Source organism: Eurosta solidaginis, chromosome 3 (assembly GCF_040869045.1).
Source record: "Eurosta solidaginis isolate ZX-2024a chromosome 3, ASM4086904v1, whole genome shotgun sequence".
Lineage (NCBI taxonomy): Eukaryota > Metazoa > Arthropoda > Insecta > Diptera > Tephritidae > Eurosta > Eurosta solidaginis.
Window position 1 is genome coordinate 219,716,841 of NC_090321.1, and position 18,220 is coordinate 219,735,060.

Sequence of the window (18,220 nt, forward strand, 5' to 3'; positions counted from 1 at the left end):
ACAAATTTTTTATATTTTTACAAAAAAAATTTTAAAAATTCGTAATGATTGTTCGTTATCTTTGAATCTGCAGGGCTTAGTAAAAAGTGTTGTATGCACAGTTTATAGGAAATTTTATTACCGTTAAGTGGTTTTGAAATTGCTCAATTCGTTCTTGAGATATATATGATTAAGTGGACCCATTTTTTTTTTTTTTTTTTTGAAAAACGGTACTTCGTAAATATCTTAAAAACGTTACCATAGAATTAAAAATAACCTTGATTTTCAGAATCAGGGGTGATTTTACATAGGAATTTCATAATCGCGTCTCTGGTGCAGAAAAAAAGTTGGAATTTGCGATCCAGTGTAATTGAATATTCAATTATTACGTTTTTCTATGAGAAACTGAAAAGATATAACAAACATTTACTGGCATGTTGCGATGGTAACATTTCGAAACCCGCCACGTAATCATCATCAGGCAATTTCGTAATGTTATCAAAGGTTTCACCGAGATTCGAACCGCGAATCACACGGTGCAGCTGCAGTTGCCTTAACCACTAGGATATCCTGCTTGTATTTGCTTCCTTGCTTAATTCAGTTTATCTCATTTCTACACTAACAACACAATTGCGACTGATTAAATTTTACGATTGTAATAGATGAACGGACTATTATGGGCCGGGATTCTGCATATGTAACCTATTACAGTATCCAGATTGAAGTTGTGCCGGAGTGACGCGCGTCTCCCTAGAGTGATTTCGTTCCTCTTTTTTTCTTTTGTTCTAGCAATCATGCATAAATTCCAATGCAACAAAACCTGTGTCGACCAGTGTAATAATTCGCTGTCGACCATATTGAGCAAGAGCCCGTGACTGCCAGACCTTCGTCATTTTATAAAAGTTGAAATTTTGCCAGTGTATACTTCCAACTGAAGCAGGATCGTTGGTCTATTATAAAACTGTAGTAATAGTGGCTTTAACAGATATCGTGCAAAAATTTTGCAGAAAAATAGACCTTTCTTTCGTAATTTTATAAAGACTGATTTTCATATATGGTCTTCGTCACGATATAAGAAGCCACTAGCCTCATTGCCAGACACTTTCCATAGTGGCTTTGATTAGCCAGACAGATAAAATGACGAAGGTCTAGTAGTCACGGGCTCTTAGATTAATAAGCCAACAATAAAATAATAACTGGTCGGTATCGGTTGTTACAACTAAGAAGCTGACCTCCAGATGTTTACACATCGAACATTTTGACTCCTCTTTTTGTAATTTGTGCATATTTTAGCAAGATTTAACATTGCACGTGTTCACGAATCGGGTGTTTTGAAGTTTGTCCCTAAAAAATTATTATTGAGAGGTTGGAGCTTGGTCTCTCTCTCTTCTCCATAGCTGCTCTACTCTGCTCTGAACTGCCTTGAACAGGGCCGATTCAGCAAGTAGGCAGATTAGCTAGTTTCCCGAGGGCCCCGATTTTAGGGGGCCCCCGAAAAATTAAAAAGGATTCTAAAATTTTCTTACAAACGTAAAATTCTAGAGAGTGAAATAAAAATATAATCAGAACTGAAAATAATTTTTACTCAAATAAATTAAACTCAATTTGCGGCATTCAAAAGGCGACGCCCGACGAACTAGACAAGGTTCCTAAAAAGGACATTTCCGACTCATTTGACAAATTGTGTTAGCGTGCAGAAAAGTGTATCGAGTGAAAGGAGAGTATATTGAATAATAAAAAGGAATTACCTCAAAATGTACAGTGGTTGTTTTTGTTTTGAAAAAATTCGGTTATTTTTGGAACAGAGGGTGTAGAAGCCTCAACTCTATTTTGACTGCCATGCGTTCAGTGAGTAAGTCATTGCGAAGTGGAAAAGCAGATTTGCAAACGTGTGCTTTTTTGTACGGATCGTTACAAGAGAGTTTAGTTTCATTCCGTGAAAAGTTCAATGATTTCGAGGAAAAAAACAATACAATTATTACCTCGTGTAGATTATATAGAAATCGTAAAACGTACTCGTCGTAGAAAAAAAACAATCTAATGACGGAAATGCTCCAGAAGTAGAATTTTCGCCTCGCGATGATTTTAGGACAAAAGGTTTCCTCGAGATCATCGACAATCTTCACAGTGAAAGTATATGGAAGTTTCAGAGAGATTTGCATTTCTCATCAACTTTTCTCCAAGTGATGGAGACCTCCACGAAGCTATAAATAACTTAGTTACTTTTTATTCTAGAGATTTGGAAGAAGTTTTCATTGAAATGACACAATTCCAAAGTTACGTGAACTCGAGATACACTGATGCACAAAAAACTCATAGTCATTTGTATAAGATTCTAATGGAAGATCAATTAGCCGATGTATTTCCTAACACAGAAATAGCTCTTCGGATTTTTTTAACATTAAGGATCACAAATTGTTTTACCGAACGTTCTTTCTCTCAATTAAAAAGAATCAAAGCTGCTGAAAGAGCTACAACGCGACAAGAGCGACTCGAGATGTTAGGTATACTTTGCATTGAGTCAGATTTATTGAACACAATCGATATTGATGATATAATTAATTAATTTGCTGAAAACAAATGTAGAATGTCGTTTAAAATGTAGAGAGTAATTTTATTGATATTATTACATTGTGACAATAAATTTTTATGAAAGATATAGGTTTGTACTTTTTAATCGAAAAAAGAAGGAAGCGGACGTGAAAAAGGGCCCCCAAATCCGGCCCTGGCCTTGAATTGGTCTACAGACCTAATAGCAAACGAGCGCCAATTTTGTATATATGAAAACGTAAATGCAACTAAATCATGAAAATTTCAGGCATAAAATGGTGCAAAGGAATAATTAAATAAATAATTTGCTTTAAGGACAATGCTTAAAGGATAATGCAAGTTAGATTTCCTATTTGTCTACTATATAAAATAGTAATAATAGTGGTAACACTGGTAATACTGGTATTTACGCGAGAGTTTTGTAAGAATAGGCTTAACAAGTTTTTTTGAATCAGCCTATAGTGTATATATGTATTAGGGCGGGTCGATTTGTGGGGAGGCAAAAAAATCGCCCATTGCTCTGTGAAAATCATATTCTAGGGATCAAAATAAGAAACTTTGCCGAAGGAACCATACCTCTAAAACGAATTCTGATGTCCCCCCCCCAGGTAGGGGAAAATTTTGAAAAATCCCACTTTGACCCATTTAGAGTGCTCCAATCGAGTCCAAATGTATGACCGACCCCCATCGGTGGGTCGGGCCTCCAAAGTTAGTGATCGGGCCTCCAAAGTGGGATTTTTCAAAATTTGCCCCTACCCAAAAGTTCGACCCAAATTAGGGGGGGGGGGGGGGGGGACATCAGAATTCGTTTTAGAGGTATGGTTCCTTCGGCAAAGTTTCTTATTTTGATCCCTAGAATACGATTTTCACAGAGCAATGGGCGATTTTTAAATCGACCCGCCCTAATATGTATGTATACAAAACTTTCATATATTTATTTGAATATTATCTAAATAGTTTACTAGACTAATAACTAAGTAACAAATCCTGCAATTGCTTTAGCAAACTTACAAAAATGCATTTTTATATATTAATTTCTCGCAACAATTCGCGCTAATTGCGTTCATTAAACAACAAATAACAAAAAAAAATAAAATTAACCAACAACAACGACAACCACCCTATCATCGTTACCATTCATACATATGCATATTTTTGTAAATATTGCGTTTAAATGGAATATATTGTTTGTGCATAGATCGGAACGTGCTTCCAGTTTGGCATTACCTCATAATTCCCTATTGGATTTCTATGATAAAGAGCAAGAACAATGCAGTTCAGTGGCTTTATTGCCGACAAATGTAAATGTTGTAGTGCGACGGCATTCATCACATTATTATCCTATGTTAGAGGAAAAGCAACTACAACAACAACAACAACAGCAACAGCAATATATGTTGAAACCACAGCAACAACATTCACAAATACAAATGCAATCAAGGCAATTCGCGTCATTGCCTACAAATGGTGTTGGCAGTAATAACGCTGTATTCTCATCATTGACCGTTGCCATTCCATCAGAGTATAATTGTAATCATAATAATAAAATCAGTGAATTGGCAATGCAAGACATTCAATCTATAGCATCTATGCCGCTTTCAAGTTTCGTAAGTACAATGAATGCAACCCGCTAAGTTGTAATGGAAGTCAAAACCATAAACTCGCATTCAATAATAACATATGTGACCCAGCCTATGAAAAGGTGGATTATGACTTAAAAAAAAAAAAAAAAAAAACTACTAAGAAACTGAAGAAATGCATTGTTTATCTTTAACAGCCGTTTCTCGCAATTTTTTTTTTTTAGTCATAAGCTACCTTTTCATAGGCCGGGTCACTTATACTGATGCATACAAACATACTTACACATAAACGTACCCTTTTGTATATAAACACAATTGAACCCGATAAACCAATTGATTGTAGCTTTGTAATTTACAAAACACTTTATCACGGTATACTGCAAGAACACTGGCCGACTAATCCCTAAAAGCAGGGCTTTTCAACTATTTTATATTGAAATGCAAATCATAATACATATACAAAATTATTTGTATACTGAAACTTTTTTAAATTGAAAAAAAAAAAAATGTATTTTAAATGTTTAAAGAATTTTGATGGTCCGGTCCCTTTAATGAACAAATTTTGAGTTAAAATTTTTCTCAGTGCTACAATATTTTTATATTCAGCTGAGCAGAACTCACAGAGTATATTAATTTTGTTCGCATAACGGTACCCCGTAACAGCATAAATTAATCGAGATAGATATAGACTTCTACATATCAAAATGATCTGGGCGAAAAAAGAAATTCATTTAGCCTTGTCCGTCTGTCCGGCCGTCCGTCTGTCTGTTAACACGATAACTTGAGTAAATTTTGAGGTATCTTAATGAAATTTGGTCTGTAAGTTCCTGGGGACTCATCTCAGATCGCTATTTAAAATGAACGAAATCATTACAAAAGACGGAAAAAACGATGAAACTTGGTAGGCGGGTTGAACTTATGATGCAGAATAGAAAATTAGTAAAATTTTGGACAATGGGCGTGGCACTTTTAAAAGAAGGTAATTTAAATGTTTTGCAAGCTGTAATTTGGCAGTCGTTGAAGATATCATGATGAAATTTGGCAGGAACGTTACTCCCATTACTATATGCGTCCTTAATAAAAATTAACAAAATCGGACGACGAACACGCCACTTAAAAAAAAATGTTTAAATCAAATTTTAACAAAAAATTGAATATCTTTACAGTATTTAAGTAAATTATGTCAACATTCAACTCCAGTAATGATATGCTGTAACAAAATACAAAAATAAAAGAAATTTTCAAAATGGGCGTGGCTCCACCCTTTTTCATTTAATACGTCTAGAATACTTTTAATGCTATAAGTCGAACAAAAATTTACCAATCCTTGTAAAATTTGGTAAGGGCATAGATTCTATGACGATAACTGTTTTCTGTGAAAAAGGGCGAAATCGGTTAAAGCCACGCCCAGTTTTTATACAAAGTCGAGCGTCTGTCCTTCCGCTCGGCCGTTAACACGATAACTTGAGCAAAAATCGATATATCTTTACTAAACTTAGTTCAAGTACTTATCTGAAGTCACTTTATCTTGGTATAAAATATGGCCGAAATCCGAATATGACCCCGCCCACTTTTCCGATATCGAAAATTACGAAAAATAAAAAAAAATGCCATAATTCTGTACCAAATACGAAAAAAGGAATGAAACATGGTGATTGAATTCGTTTTTTGACGCAAAATATAACTTTAGAAAAAACTTTGTAAAATGGGTGTGACACCTACCGTATTAAGTAGCAGAAAATTAAAAGGTTCTGCAGGGCGAAATCATAAAGTGGAGGAATCATGGCAGGAATACTGTTCGTGTTATTACATACATAAATAAATTAGCGGCACCCGACAGATAGTGTTCTGGGTCACCCTGGTCCACACTTTGGTCGATATCTCGAAAACGCCTTCACATATATACAACTAAGGGCCACTCCCTTTTAAAGCCCTCATTAATACCTTTTATTTCATACCCATAACGTACAAACACATTCTAGAGTCACCTCTGGTCCACCTTAATGGCGATATCTCGAAAATGCGTCCACCTATAGAACTATGGCTATCTTCGCCTAGTTCTGGCAAAAGCTTGACCGTGAAGCATGAAGTGTCTTGATGATTCCACCACGTCATCCTTTATGCAGCTGCAGCATGAAGACTTTTCCAGTATGATGCCCGTGAATACCTCAATAGCCTTTATATATGTGCCTTGGCTAACGCAGTAAACCCAGCAGACCGCTTGCTTTCCACTTCCGGCCAAACGGATTAGCTTACCTTGCAAGAGGTCCCATCTACAGAGAGGTATTCCGTATTCCATACAGCCGTCTATGTACATTTGGTCCATTCATACCCATGCTCACATGGAAATCCGCGTGACAGTTGCATATTTCTGTGTGCCGGGATCCCTAATTGCCGCAACCTCCGGTTGGAATACGATGCAGTGATGAGGCAAATTAAACTTGTGGCGTAAATCAGTTAACTAGTCCACTTCCTCATAATAATTCCTTTCCCCACTCCTCTCTCAAAGTGCTGAATGTGCTGAAGCTAACACAGGGGCCGGTTGTTGGCACACAATAGTGTGCCTTGCCTGGGATGAAGTCACTAACTAACACTAATATTTTGGTGAATACCCCATAGAGCAAGATCGGATTGACCAACATTTTATAGAGCCTGTGTGATACCGTTGAAGAGCAGTAAAAGGCAAGCGCAGCTTCCTCGCCCTACACTCCACATTATCTATCCAGCACAGTTTCCTGTTCAATATAATTCTTAGGTTCTTAGCCCTATCAGAAAGTATCAATGGTATTTCAACGACCAATTGTGTTCTGAAAGCGGGAATCTTGTATTTCCTCCTCAACATGACTCATCACAACTAGTCACCGAGTCCAGATAGCCCTGCAAAATATCGCAAAAGCTATGCAGGATGACAATGATTGCCAGGTCATAAACATAGGCCACTGGGATCTTCATAAAGTGCAGGATTTATTGTAAGCATTTCCATGGCATGATTACGAAGCCGTCGAATTCCTCCAACTCCTCTACAGTGGTAGGTCTCCAAGATTCCTTTCTAAGAATTTAATGTATTTTGTCCAGTTCGTAGCTCTAGGGTTTTTGCTCTTACAACAATATCAATAACACGGCTCTCGGCACTCATACACCTATACGTTACAATACATTATTTGTGGCATACACATACATAAATATAATGGTAACAAATTATATTTATTTAAAATTCTTCTTCAATCTCACTTCACGCCATTTTTCTATTTACTTTATTCAGGTGCGTGGCAAGGAGAAAGAGCTTAATACCTACAGTACTTTGGGCGCCAAAAATCAAACGACCAACATATCTAACACTAACACAACAACAACTAGAGGACAAGCCGCCACACAGGCTGCATCAATTACCAGCACAGCACCAGAGACGCCACCACCACCTGTACCAAAACGCACATTTCGTGGTAGTTACGCTTGGACTTCTGAGCTGGATTCGACAATACCCACAGCCACATCCGCAAATCAAACACCAACCAAAGATAAACAGACACAACAACAACAGGAACATAACAATGCTGGTAGCATATTTGTTTATCCACCGCAAACGCAAACATATTCGCCATCACATCAACTACATCAGCAACAGCAATTATTAATACAACAACAACAGCAAGCAGGTCACGCAGTTTATTACACTGCAGGCGTAGATAGCACACCATTGGATACAACAACACAAATACAAAATCATTCTCCATTACTTGTTGACCTAGCCAATGCACGTCCGCTGTACGTGGATGCTGGACTCGATGCTGGCGGCATATCCGATGACGATCGTATGAGTTTGGAAAATTCTGTATTTGATGAATCATTGACTTCGACACCTGTCAAGGTTTCTGCAGCAAAGGCGGCGTCTGCTTCTGCTTTAGCTGCGGATATTTGTAGTGGCATTGTTGGTGGTGGCGGTGGTGGTGGTGGTGTAGGTGTTAAGCTAGCAAATAGTACATTCACAGCAAAATCATTGACCGCATTTGGTGGTGGTGGGGAGTTGAGTATTGCTACTAAACGTGCTAATCGTTCATCCAGTAGTACTGTTGACTCAACCATAACAAACTCATCAGGCTACGGCTCTGGTCATAGTGAACGTTTTGCATCTTCATCGACCAGCGCTGACTTTCGTAGTCGTTTTTCTTCGGTAGACACACAATCGTCCATGGATAGTTACCCAGCAGAGAAAAATATCGACTCTTCACAGTCGAAAGAGTCTGTCAAAATGGAACGCATTCTGCTGAATGATGCTTTTAATGATTACAATAATTTGAATAATAATGACATACGCACTAATAACGGTTGTAATATGTTGGCCAGTAATAATAATAATATAAATACGTCTTATACGCTAGGCAGTAGTCGTCAGTCCATAAATACAAATACTAACTCTTTGGGTACTTGTGGTGTTGGCGCATTGTTGCAACAACAAAAAGCACCCACAGTACCAACGCGTAAACAACATCCACAGCCATCAGGTAGTCAAAATAGTTCACAACAATCATTACAAAGTAATAGCGGTTGTGTCAGTGGTAGTGGCAGCGTTAGCATTGGTAGTAAGGTTTCGTCATCTACATCCACGTCATCAACCGTATCTGCTGGTTCAGGTACATCTACCGGTTCATTGTTATCCGGTTCAGCTGTTGCTTCCAACAATTCCGCTATATCGCCACTCACACAAAATCATCCAGCAAATATTTATCAACAACAACAAACAAAACGTCCACAACCGCCAATACCACCAGCTCGTGGCCAACAAAGCTTTGAGCAACAACAAATCAATAATGGTACACAAATTGAAATGACAACATCATTGCGCGCCCAACCACCAACAACGCAACAACCACCGCCGCTGACCATACGCAATAAACTGGGTAAAAGTAAACCACCACCAATTGTTTATCCAAAATTACATCAACGTCAAGATTCGAATTTATCGAGTGATAGTTATAGCGTCACTTCTAGCCCTGGTTATAATACGAAGAATCTTATGGATGCTCCGCTACTACAAAATGCATCGCGCATGAATAAGAGCGGCTGTAGTGGTAGTGGGGGTGGCGGTGGAGGTGGGGGCATGCGTTCTCAAGATTCAGTGGATGGTTTTAATTTGAATGGTTTACGTTATGCAACTGCTTTGGCCACAAGCGGCAACGGTCCGGTGGCACCGCCACGCTCCAAATATAGCTGTCGCCAAGATTCGAATATTTCCAATGATAGTTTTAGTAAAACTTCAAGCCCCAGTTATAATACCAAATTGATGGAAGCTCCCCTATTACCTTCGCTCTCAGTCAAAAGGTTGTGCGGCGGTAAGTTGACATTCTTACTATGTGTATATGGGGCTTTTCGTGCAGACTTAACATCATTTCGAAATTACACCCAAATGACCTCGAAGTGATCACCAAAAGGACCCCTGTGGAATCCTGGGCTAACGCAGGTTCAAGTGGGAAGACACACTACTGTATATAGACTATATATGCATACACATTAGGGTGGGTCGATTTATTAACCGATATCGCGCCATCGTTTTTTCGATAGGATTTGGGCTCAGGAAAAAAAGTTCCACTACGTATACCCAAAAAATAATTTTCGATCCTGCGAAATTTTATTTTTTGACTTTTTTTCGACTTTGATTTTTAAGGTTTTTTTCATGTCCTACTAAAAAAATGTTCATTTGATTGTAAAATTTTCATGTATACCTTGTCCGACCCAAAAATGTCCTCTAAAAACGTTGTCGGTAACAGTTTTTGAAAAAAAAAAAATATTTTATCGACAACGTTTTTAGCGGAAATATTTGGGTCGGACAGGGTATACATATGAACATTTTTTTAGTAGGTCATGAATAAAACCTTAAAAATCAAAGTCGAAAAAAGTCAAAAAATGAAATTTCGCAGGCTCGAAAATTATTTTTTGGGTATGCGTAGTGGAACTTTTTTCCTGAACTCAAATTCTACCGAAAAATCTATGGCGCGATATCGGTTAACTTTCGTCCGTACAAATCGACCCACCCTAAAACACATACATATATTCCACCATATAGGCTGGCGGCGCGACGAAACGCCGGAACTCGATTTTACTTGAGCCATCTTAATTTTTGAAAAAATTACTTGTCATCCTAAAACGGAAGTAAAGTTAAAAACAAACTAGATTTCATGCTCAAAAAAATGTTAGTTGATTTTCGAAAACAATTTTTTTAACATTCCCTCATAGCATTTTTATACTCAGTTGAGCAGAGCTCACAGAATATATTAACTTTGATTGGATAAGGGTTGGTTGTACAGGTATAAAGGAATCGAGATAGATATAGACTTCCATATATCAAAATCATTAGTATCGAATAAAAAATTTGATTGAGCCATGTCCGTCCGTCCGTCCGCCCGTTAACACGATAACTTGAGTAAATTTTGAGGTATCTTGACGAAATTTGGTATGTGAGTTCCTGGGCACTAATCTCAGATCGCTATTTAAAATGAACGATATCGGAATATAACCACGCCCACTTTTTCGATATCGAAAATTTCGAAAAACCGAAAAAGTGCGATAATTCATTACCAAAGACGGATAAAGCGATGAAACTTGGTAGGTGAGTTGAACTTGTGAAATTTGGTAGCGGCTAAGATTCTAGGACGATAACTTATTTCTGTGAAAAAGGGCGAAATCGGTTGAAGCCACGCCCAGTTTTTATACACAGTCGACCGTCTGTCCTTCAGCTCGGCTCTTAACACGATAACTTGAGCATAAATCGATATATCTTTACTAAACTCAGTTCACGTAATTATCTGAATTCACTTTGTATTGGTATAAAAAATGGCCGAAATCCGACTATGACCACGCCCACTTTTTCGATTTCGAAAATTACGAAAAATTTAAAAAAGGCCATAATTCTATACCAAATACGAAAAAAGGGATGAAACATGGTAATTGGATTGCTTTATTGACGCAAAATATAACTTTAGAAACAAACTTTGTAAAATGGGTGTGACACCTACCATATTAAGTAGAAGAAAATGAAAAATGTCTCCAGGGCGAAATCAAAAGCCCTTAGAATCATGGCAGGAATACTGTTCGTGGTCTTACATATATAAATAAATTAGCGGTACCCGACAGATGATGTTCTGGGTCACCCTGGTTCACATTTTGATCGATATCTCGAAAGCGCCTTCACATATACAACTACCACCACTCCCTTTTAAAATACTCATTATAATCTTTCGTTTGATACCCATATCGTACAAACACATTATAGAGTCACCCCTAGTCCACCTTTATAACGATATCTCGAAAAGGCTTCCACCTATAGAACTAAGGCCCACTCCATTTTAAAACACTCATTAACACCTTTTATTTGATACCCATATCGTACAAACAAATTCTATAGTCCCCCTGGTCCATTTTTTGGCGATATATCGAAAAGGCGTCCACCTATAGAAGTAAGGCCCACTCCCTTTTAAAATACTTATTAATACCTTTCATTTGATACCCATATCGTACAAACAAATTCTAGAGTCAACCCTGGTCCACCTTTATGGCGATATCTCGAAAAGTCGTCCACCCATAGAACTAAGGCCCACTCCCTTTTAAAATACTCATTAACACCTTTCGTTTGATACCCATATCGTACAAACATATTCTAGAGTCACCCCTGGTCCACCTTTATGGCGATATCTCGAAAAGGCGTCCACCTATAGAACTAAGGTCCACTCCCTTTTAAAATACTCACTAGCACCTTTCATTTGATACCCATATCGTACAAACAAATTCTAGAGTCACCCCTGGTCCACCTTTATGGCGATATCTCGAAAAGGCGTCCACCTATAGAACTAAGGCCCACTCCCTTTTAAAATACTCACTAACACCTTTCATTTGATACCCATATCGTACAAACAAATTCTCGAGTCAGCCCTGGTCCACCTTTATGGCGATATCTCGAAAAGGCGTCCACCTATAGAACTAATACCCACTCCCTTTTAAAATACTCATTAACACTTTTCGTTTCATACCCATATCGTACAAACATATTCTAGAGTCACCCCTGGTCCACCTTTATGGCGATATCTCGAAAAGGCGTCCACCTATAGAACTAAGGTCCACTCCCTTTTAAAATACTCACTAGCACCTTTCATTTGATACCCATATCGTACAAACAAATTCTAGAGTCACCCCTGGTCCACCTTTATGGCGATATCTCGAAAAGGCGTCCACCTATAGAACTAAGGCCCACTACCTTTTAAAATACTCACTAACACCTTTCATTTGATACCCATATCGTACAAACAAATTCTCGAGTCAGCCCTGGTCCACCTTTATGGCGATATCTCGAAAAGGCGTCCACCCATAGAACTAATACCCACTCCCTTTTAAAATACTCACTAGCACCTTTCATTTGATACCCATATCGTACAAACAAATTCTAGAGTCACCCCTGGTCCACCTTTATGGCGATATCTCGAAAAGGCGTCCACCTATAGAACTAAGGCCCACTCCCTTTTAAAATACTCACTAACACCTTTCATTTGATACCCATATCGTACAAACAAATTCTCGAGTCAGCCCTGGTCCACCTTTATGGCGATATCTCGAAAAGGCGTCCACCTATAGAACTAATACCCACTCCCTTTTAAAATACTCATTAACACCTTTCGTTTCATACCCATATCGTACAAACATATTCTAGAGTCACCCCTGGTCCACCTTTATGGCGATATCTCGAAAAGGCGTCCACCTATAGAACTAAGGTCCACTCCCTTTTAAAATACTCACTAGCACCTTTCATTTGATACCCATATCGTACAAGCAAATTCTGGAGTCACCCCTGGTCCACCTTTATGGCGATATCTCGAAAAGGCGTCCACCTATAGAACTAAGGCCCACTCCCTTTTAAAATACTCACTAACACCTTTCATTTGATACCCATATCGTACAAACAAATTCTCGAGTCAGCCCTGGTCCACCTTTATGGCGATATCTCGAAAAGGCGTCCACCTATAGAACTAATACCCACTCCCTTTTAAAATACTCATTAACACCTTTCGTTTCATACCCATATCGTACAAACATATTCTAGAGTCACCCCTGGTCCACCTTTATGGCGATATCTCGAAAAGGCGTCCACCTATAGAACTAAGGTCCACTCCCTTTTAAAATACTCACTAGCACCTTTCATTTGATACCCATATCGTACAAACAAATTCTAGAGTCACCCCTGGTCCACCTTTATGGCGATATCTCGAAAAGGCGTCCACCTATAGAACTAAGGCCCACTCCCTTTTAAAATACTCACTAACACCTTTCATTTGATACCCATATCGTACAAACAAATTCTAGAGTCACCCCTGGTCCACCTTTATGGCGATATCTCGAAAAGGCTTCCACCTATAGAACTAAGGCCCACTCCATTTTAAAACACTCATTAACACCTTTTATTTGATACCCATATCGTACAAACAAATTCTATAGTCCCCCTGGTCCATTTTTTGGCGATATATCGAAAAGGCGTCCACCTATAGAAGTAAGGCCCACTCCCTTTTAAAATACTTATTAATACCTTTCATTTGATACCCATATCGTACAAACAAATTCTAGAGTCAACCCTGGTCCACCTTTATGGCGATATCTCGAAAAGTCGTCCACCCATAGAACTAAGGCCCACTCCCTTTTAAAATTCTCATTAACACATTTCGTCTCATATCCATATCGTACAAACAAATTCTAGAGTCAGCCCTGGTCCACCTTTATGGCGATATCCCTAAATGGCGTCCACCTATAGAACTATGCCCACTCCCTCTTAAAATACTCTTTCATACCTTCCATTTGATACACATGTCATACAAACACATTCCAGGGTTACGCTAGGTTCATTTCCTACATGGTGATTTCCCTTATTTTGTCTCCATAGCTCTCAGCTGAGTATGTAATGTTCGGTTACGCCCGAACTTAGCTTTCCTTACTTGTTTACTTTTATATTTGTTTCGAGTTGGCTCTACAGTTAGCCTTAACCAGTTTTTGTCTACTAGAATTTATTTGAAAAAGCAGGAAAATTAATTATCTTTAAAATAATAAAAAACAATCTCACCTATGCTATTTCAAATCTGAAAAGGTTTCATTTAAAAAGATAATTAACTATTCGAATCGTACGACAAAGAGGAATGTACAGCATTTGTAACCCTACATTTTAACACTGAAACATTGTTGCGCGGATCAAACAGTAAAACCAATATGGTTCGTTTCCCATTTCAGCATTATAATCGGGTCCAAATTCATATTTACGATTCCTATTCAGAACATCTAAACACAATTGAAATATAGTGTGTGAAATTTTTTAGTTCTATTTCCATAACCGCATTTTTTGAGGCTATATTGGAAAATCTGAATAAAAGTTTGGAATGAGCGCCCCAAAATACATATAGAAACATGGCTTTAGTCCCATGTATATAACACTTTTTTTTTGTATGCCAGTGCAATTGTCATTCCTCAAAATTTTAAACAGAAAAATTATACCTCTATATTTTTGGAGCCATATAGGGACTACTTCCTGGACCATTTTAAATTCAATGCTGGACTGTTCAGGGATAATTTGAGAATATTACGAGACTTTTCTGTAGTAATGCTGGGATCATTTCGGGCCTATTTCGAGATCAAAAGAAAAAAACTTAATTCTTTGTGGATTTGCCTCCAAAGAGATTTAGATCTTCCGATTTGTGTCGCGTCCCTTCTAATTTTTTCACAAAGGAAAAGCAATAATATTTCGCGGAATAATTTAGCAACGTGCGGAAAAATTCACTTATGAAAACGAAAAGTTATCTTGCTGTTATTTTATCGCATTTTTATCGGCAGGTTATTAGTTTGTTGTCGACGTGTTATCGGCTTGTTATCGATAACAACTGTTGTTGAAGAGTTATCGGAATATTATTAATGAATTATCACCGTATTATCGGTTTATTATGGGAAATGTACTTTTTCGATAGTAAACCGATAAACCATAGATAACGTTTGCTATCTTATCTATAACTTTTCGATAACAAATCACTAATTCAATTTTCTTTGGCATTTTAGTGTTTAAAACTAAACACCAAGAAAAGTTAATTTTATTTTGATTGTTCCAAAAAAGGTATAAGATCCCTCATCACGAGAATCGGCCTAAATTGAAGGTGTTTTCGAGAGGGGTATTGTTGAATATTTATTTTGAAAAATCAATGTACGCCCGTATTTTTAAAACCCAAGGAAGAAATTAAAAAAACCAAAAAAACATTTTTCAGCATAATTGGAGGTGCAAAATCCAGTGTTGCTTGAGGTGGCATGGAAAACATCATATTTATTTATTTCCTAATAAATTAGATACAATTTAATATAAGGGACCAAGTTCACCATCTGCTTCTTTTCCCCTAATAAAGTACTATCACCTGTCTAGCCAGAAGTTTACTTTTCTTCCTTTTTTCTCTTACTTACGGTGACCCATTTCTCTCCTTCCTATTCTGCTTTTCCTTTCACAAAATTTTTCTCTAACTCTATCTTTACCTCTACATGTACTTGTACTTCTTCGTGTTCTTCTACTTCCCCGTTGTTGGTGTTGTTGTTGTTGTTGTAGCAGTGCTTCGCCCCATCCATTAGGTGCGACCGATCACAAATTTTCATCAATGTCCTCTAACGGGAGTGCAAGGAAACTTGCTGTTTCTACAGGGGTTGACATAATGAGAGGGGTGTTAGAGGCGTTGGTTCCACATTACAATTAAAGAGATGGTTGGTGTCATGTGGGGACACATTGCAAGCAGGGCATAACTTTTGTATGTCGGGGTTGATTCTGGATAGGTAAGAGTTTAACCTGTTACAGTATCTAGATCGAAGTGGAGCTAGGGTGACTCGCGTTTCTCTGGGGAGTGTGCGTTCCTCTTCCGCAAGTTTTGGGTATTGTTCTTTGAGTACTGGATTCACAGGGAAATTCCTGGCATAAAGGTCCGACACCACTTTGTGGAGTTCCCTGAGGACCTGCTTGTGTTTTTTGGCTTCATACGGCTGAATTCTCAGGTGCCGTATTTCCTAATAATGCTTACGGAGATGACTCCCTAAGCCCCTGGGCGGTGTTGACTCATCAATCAGATGTCTGTTGGGATTCCCAGGTTTCTGGGTATTCAACAGGTACTGTGTGGTTTGCATCTCATTTTTCTCCCTGATGGGGAGTATTCTCGCATCATTATGTAGATGGTGTTCTGGGGACATAAGAAGACAGCCCGTGGCGGTTCTGAGAGCATCTACTTCCTCGTCTTCTTCCACTTCTACTTCTACTGGAAGTCTTCTTCCACTTCTGCTTCTACTGGAAGTCTTCCGCTTCTTTTCCTCCTTTGAAGGTTACTTACTAATACCTTACCTCCCACGGACCGCGCAATTTTCCATACCTGGGACCACGTCTAAAGTGAGTCCTATAAGAAGTATTTGTCTGATATATCTGCTATTTCTGCCTATCAAATTCATAGTCTCCATCTCCGGAGATATTCAACCTCTCCCATTCTATGAAAATATTTATGGAAGTATATGTGACGGGTTAAAAATTGTTATCAGGTAGATATCGACCTCTTCATGTGGTCCTTTTAATCATGATTTCAGTTCCGCTGTTGTGCTTAGTTTTGATTATTCGCAAACAATGCAATGTTTCCTCAGCCGACCCATACACCACATTAATACTGTCAATTATCCGTCAGTCACACCCCAGTAGCGATGCAGAAAACATAACAGTATTCAAAGCCCGGCTGCGATATTTAGGGGCCATGCTTTCAAAAATTTACTTTTCCCGACACTCGTCCTTCGACAGCTCTTTCGTTGAAGTCTGCCGCAACTGTCAGGTTGCCATTTAACTCCCCAGATTATCTTCAATAAGTACTAGCCTATCTCATATCTATTGAATGGGGCCATTGCGGCATATATCGCGGCATATATCGCGGCATAGCCCTGTCCTACAATTTTATCCGGCGCGATTCAGAACGCGGCATGTTGGTGGAATAGGTCTTCTTCTAATTGCATGTAAACCTTTTTCCGTCTCTTTCTTACCGCAGCTCTCTTTTACCTTGCACGTTCTTCCCGCACCCTTCTCCATTTATTTCTACCTATAGTTCTCTCCCATCTTCCGCAATTTGTAGCTTTTCCTTTACCGCAACAAATTCTCTCCTTCTCCACCTATCTATGTTTCCACCTCTATCTACTCTCCCTCTCTCTATCGCTTCGCATCTCCCATCTACCTCTAATTCTCTACACTGCTTGAGAAATCGGTCAATTATATGAATTTCCTTTTAAATAATTTCAGTTCCAGCGCCAATTCTTTATAAACAAAAACTGCAAAATGAAACCATCGAAGAAATGGAACAATCGGTTCCTATGTCACCACTTACTAAATGCATCTCCAATCCAACTAGCCTGCAAACGATTGTTCGATTTCAAAATGGTGCGCCCAATACAATGTCATTACAACATCAGGTAATTCTATTTAGTTTTTATTATCAGCTCTAGATTTAGCGAATGTACATGTGATTTTGTCACAGAGATTGAAATATTACTGTACGTTGCAGGGATAACGTTCAAAGAGTCCGTGACTGACTGACGGTGATTGCAACTCTTTCGAAAATACGCTAACCAGTAATGGCAATAACAAAACCCATCAGAGCTGTCGTCGCACGTCAATTAGCTGCGACATAAAGTAATAAGATTGTGATTTATGCTATTTGCACTTCGAGGGAGATCTTAAGGCCACAATAGAGGTGGACGGTTGGCGCAAGTCTGCTAAAATGGCGGACGAGGCGATACATGTGTACACAGTTGGTTCTAAAGTAGTGGAAGGAGTAGGGTCTGCGGTATACTGTGCTGATCCGGAAATCAACAGATCTCACAGGCTGCCGGATTACTGTAGCGTTTTCCAAGCGGAAATGTTAGCCGTAACCAAAGCAGTAGAAACCCTGGAAGAGAATAGCTTAAGCTGCAACCGTGTTAACTTTTATATTGAGAGTAAAGCAGCAATTAAGGCAATAATCTCGCATGGCATAACATCTAAATGCGTGTTAGAGTGTAACCAGTATCTGGAGAGAATCGGTACAGGGAGAAGCATACAT

At 38.5% G+C, this 18,220-nt stretch overlaps 1 protein-coding gene across 6 annotated transcripts in view; it reads left to right on the forward strand.

The window, feature by feature from the left end:
- The window catches only part of Corin (corin serine peptidase), a 215,946-nt gene that overhangs the window by 182,217 nt on the left and 15,509 nt on the right, over positions 1-18,220 (forward strand). For all 6 annotated transcript variants that reach the window (XM_067775196.1, XM_067775197.1, XM_067775194.1 and 3 more), the window contains 3 exons: positions 3,728-4,136; positions 7,372-9,439; positions 17,422-17,591. In XM_067775196.1, the coding sequence (XP_067631297.1) occupies positions 3,728-4,136; positions 7,372-9,439; positions 17,422-17,591 (2,647 nt within the window). The remainder of the gene's footprint in view (positions 1-3,727; positions 4,137-7,371; positions 9,440-17,421; positions 17,592-18,220) is intronic.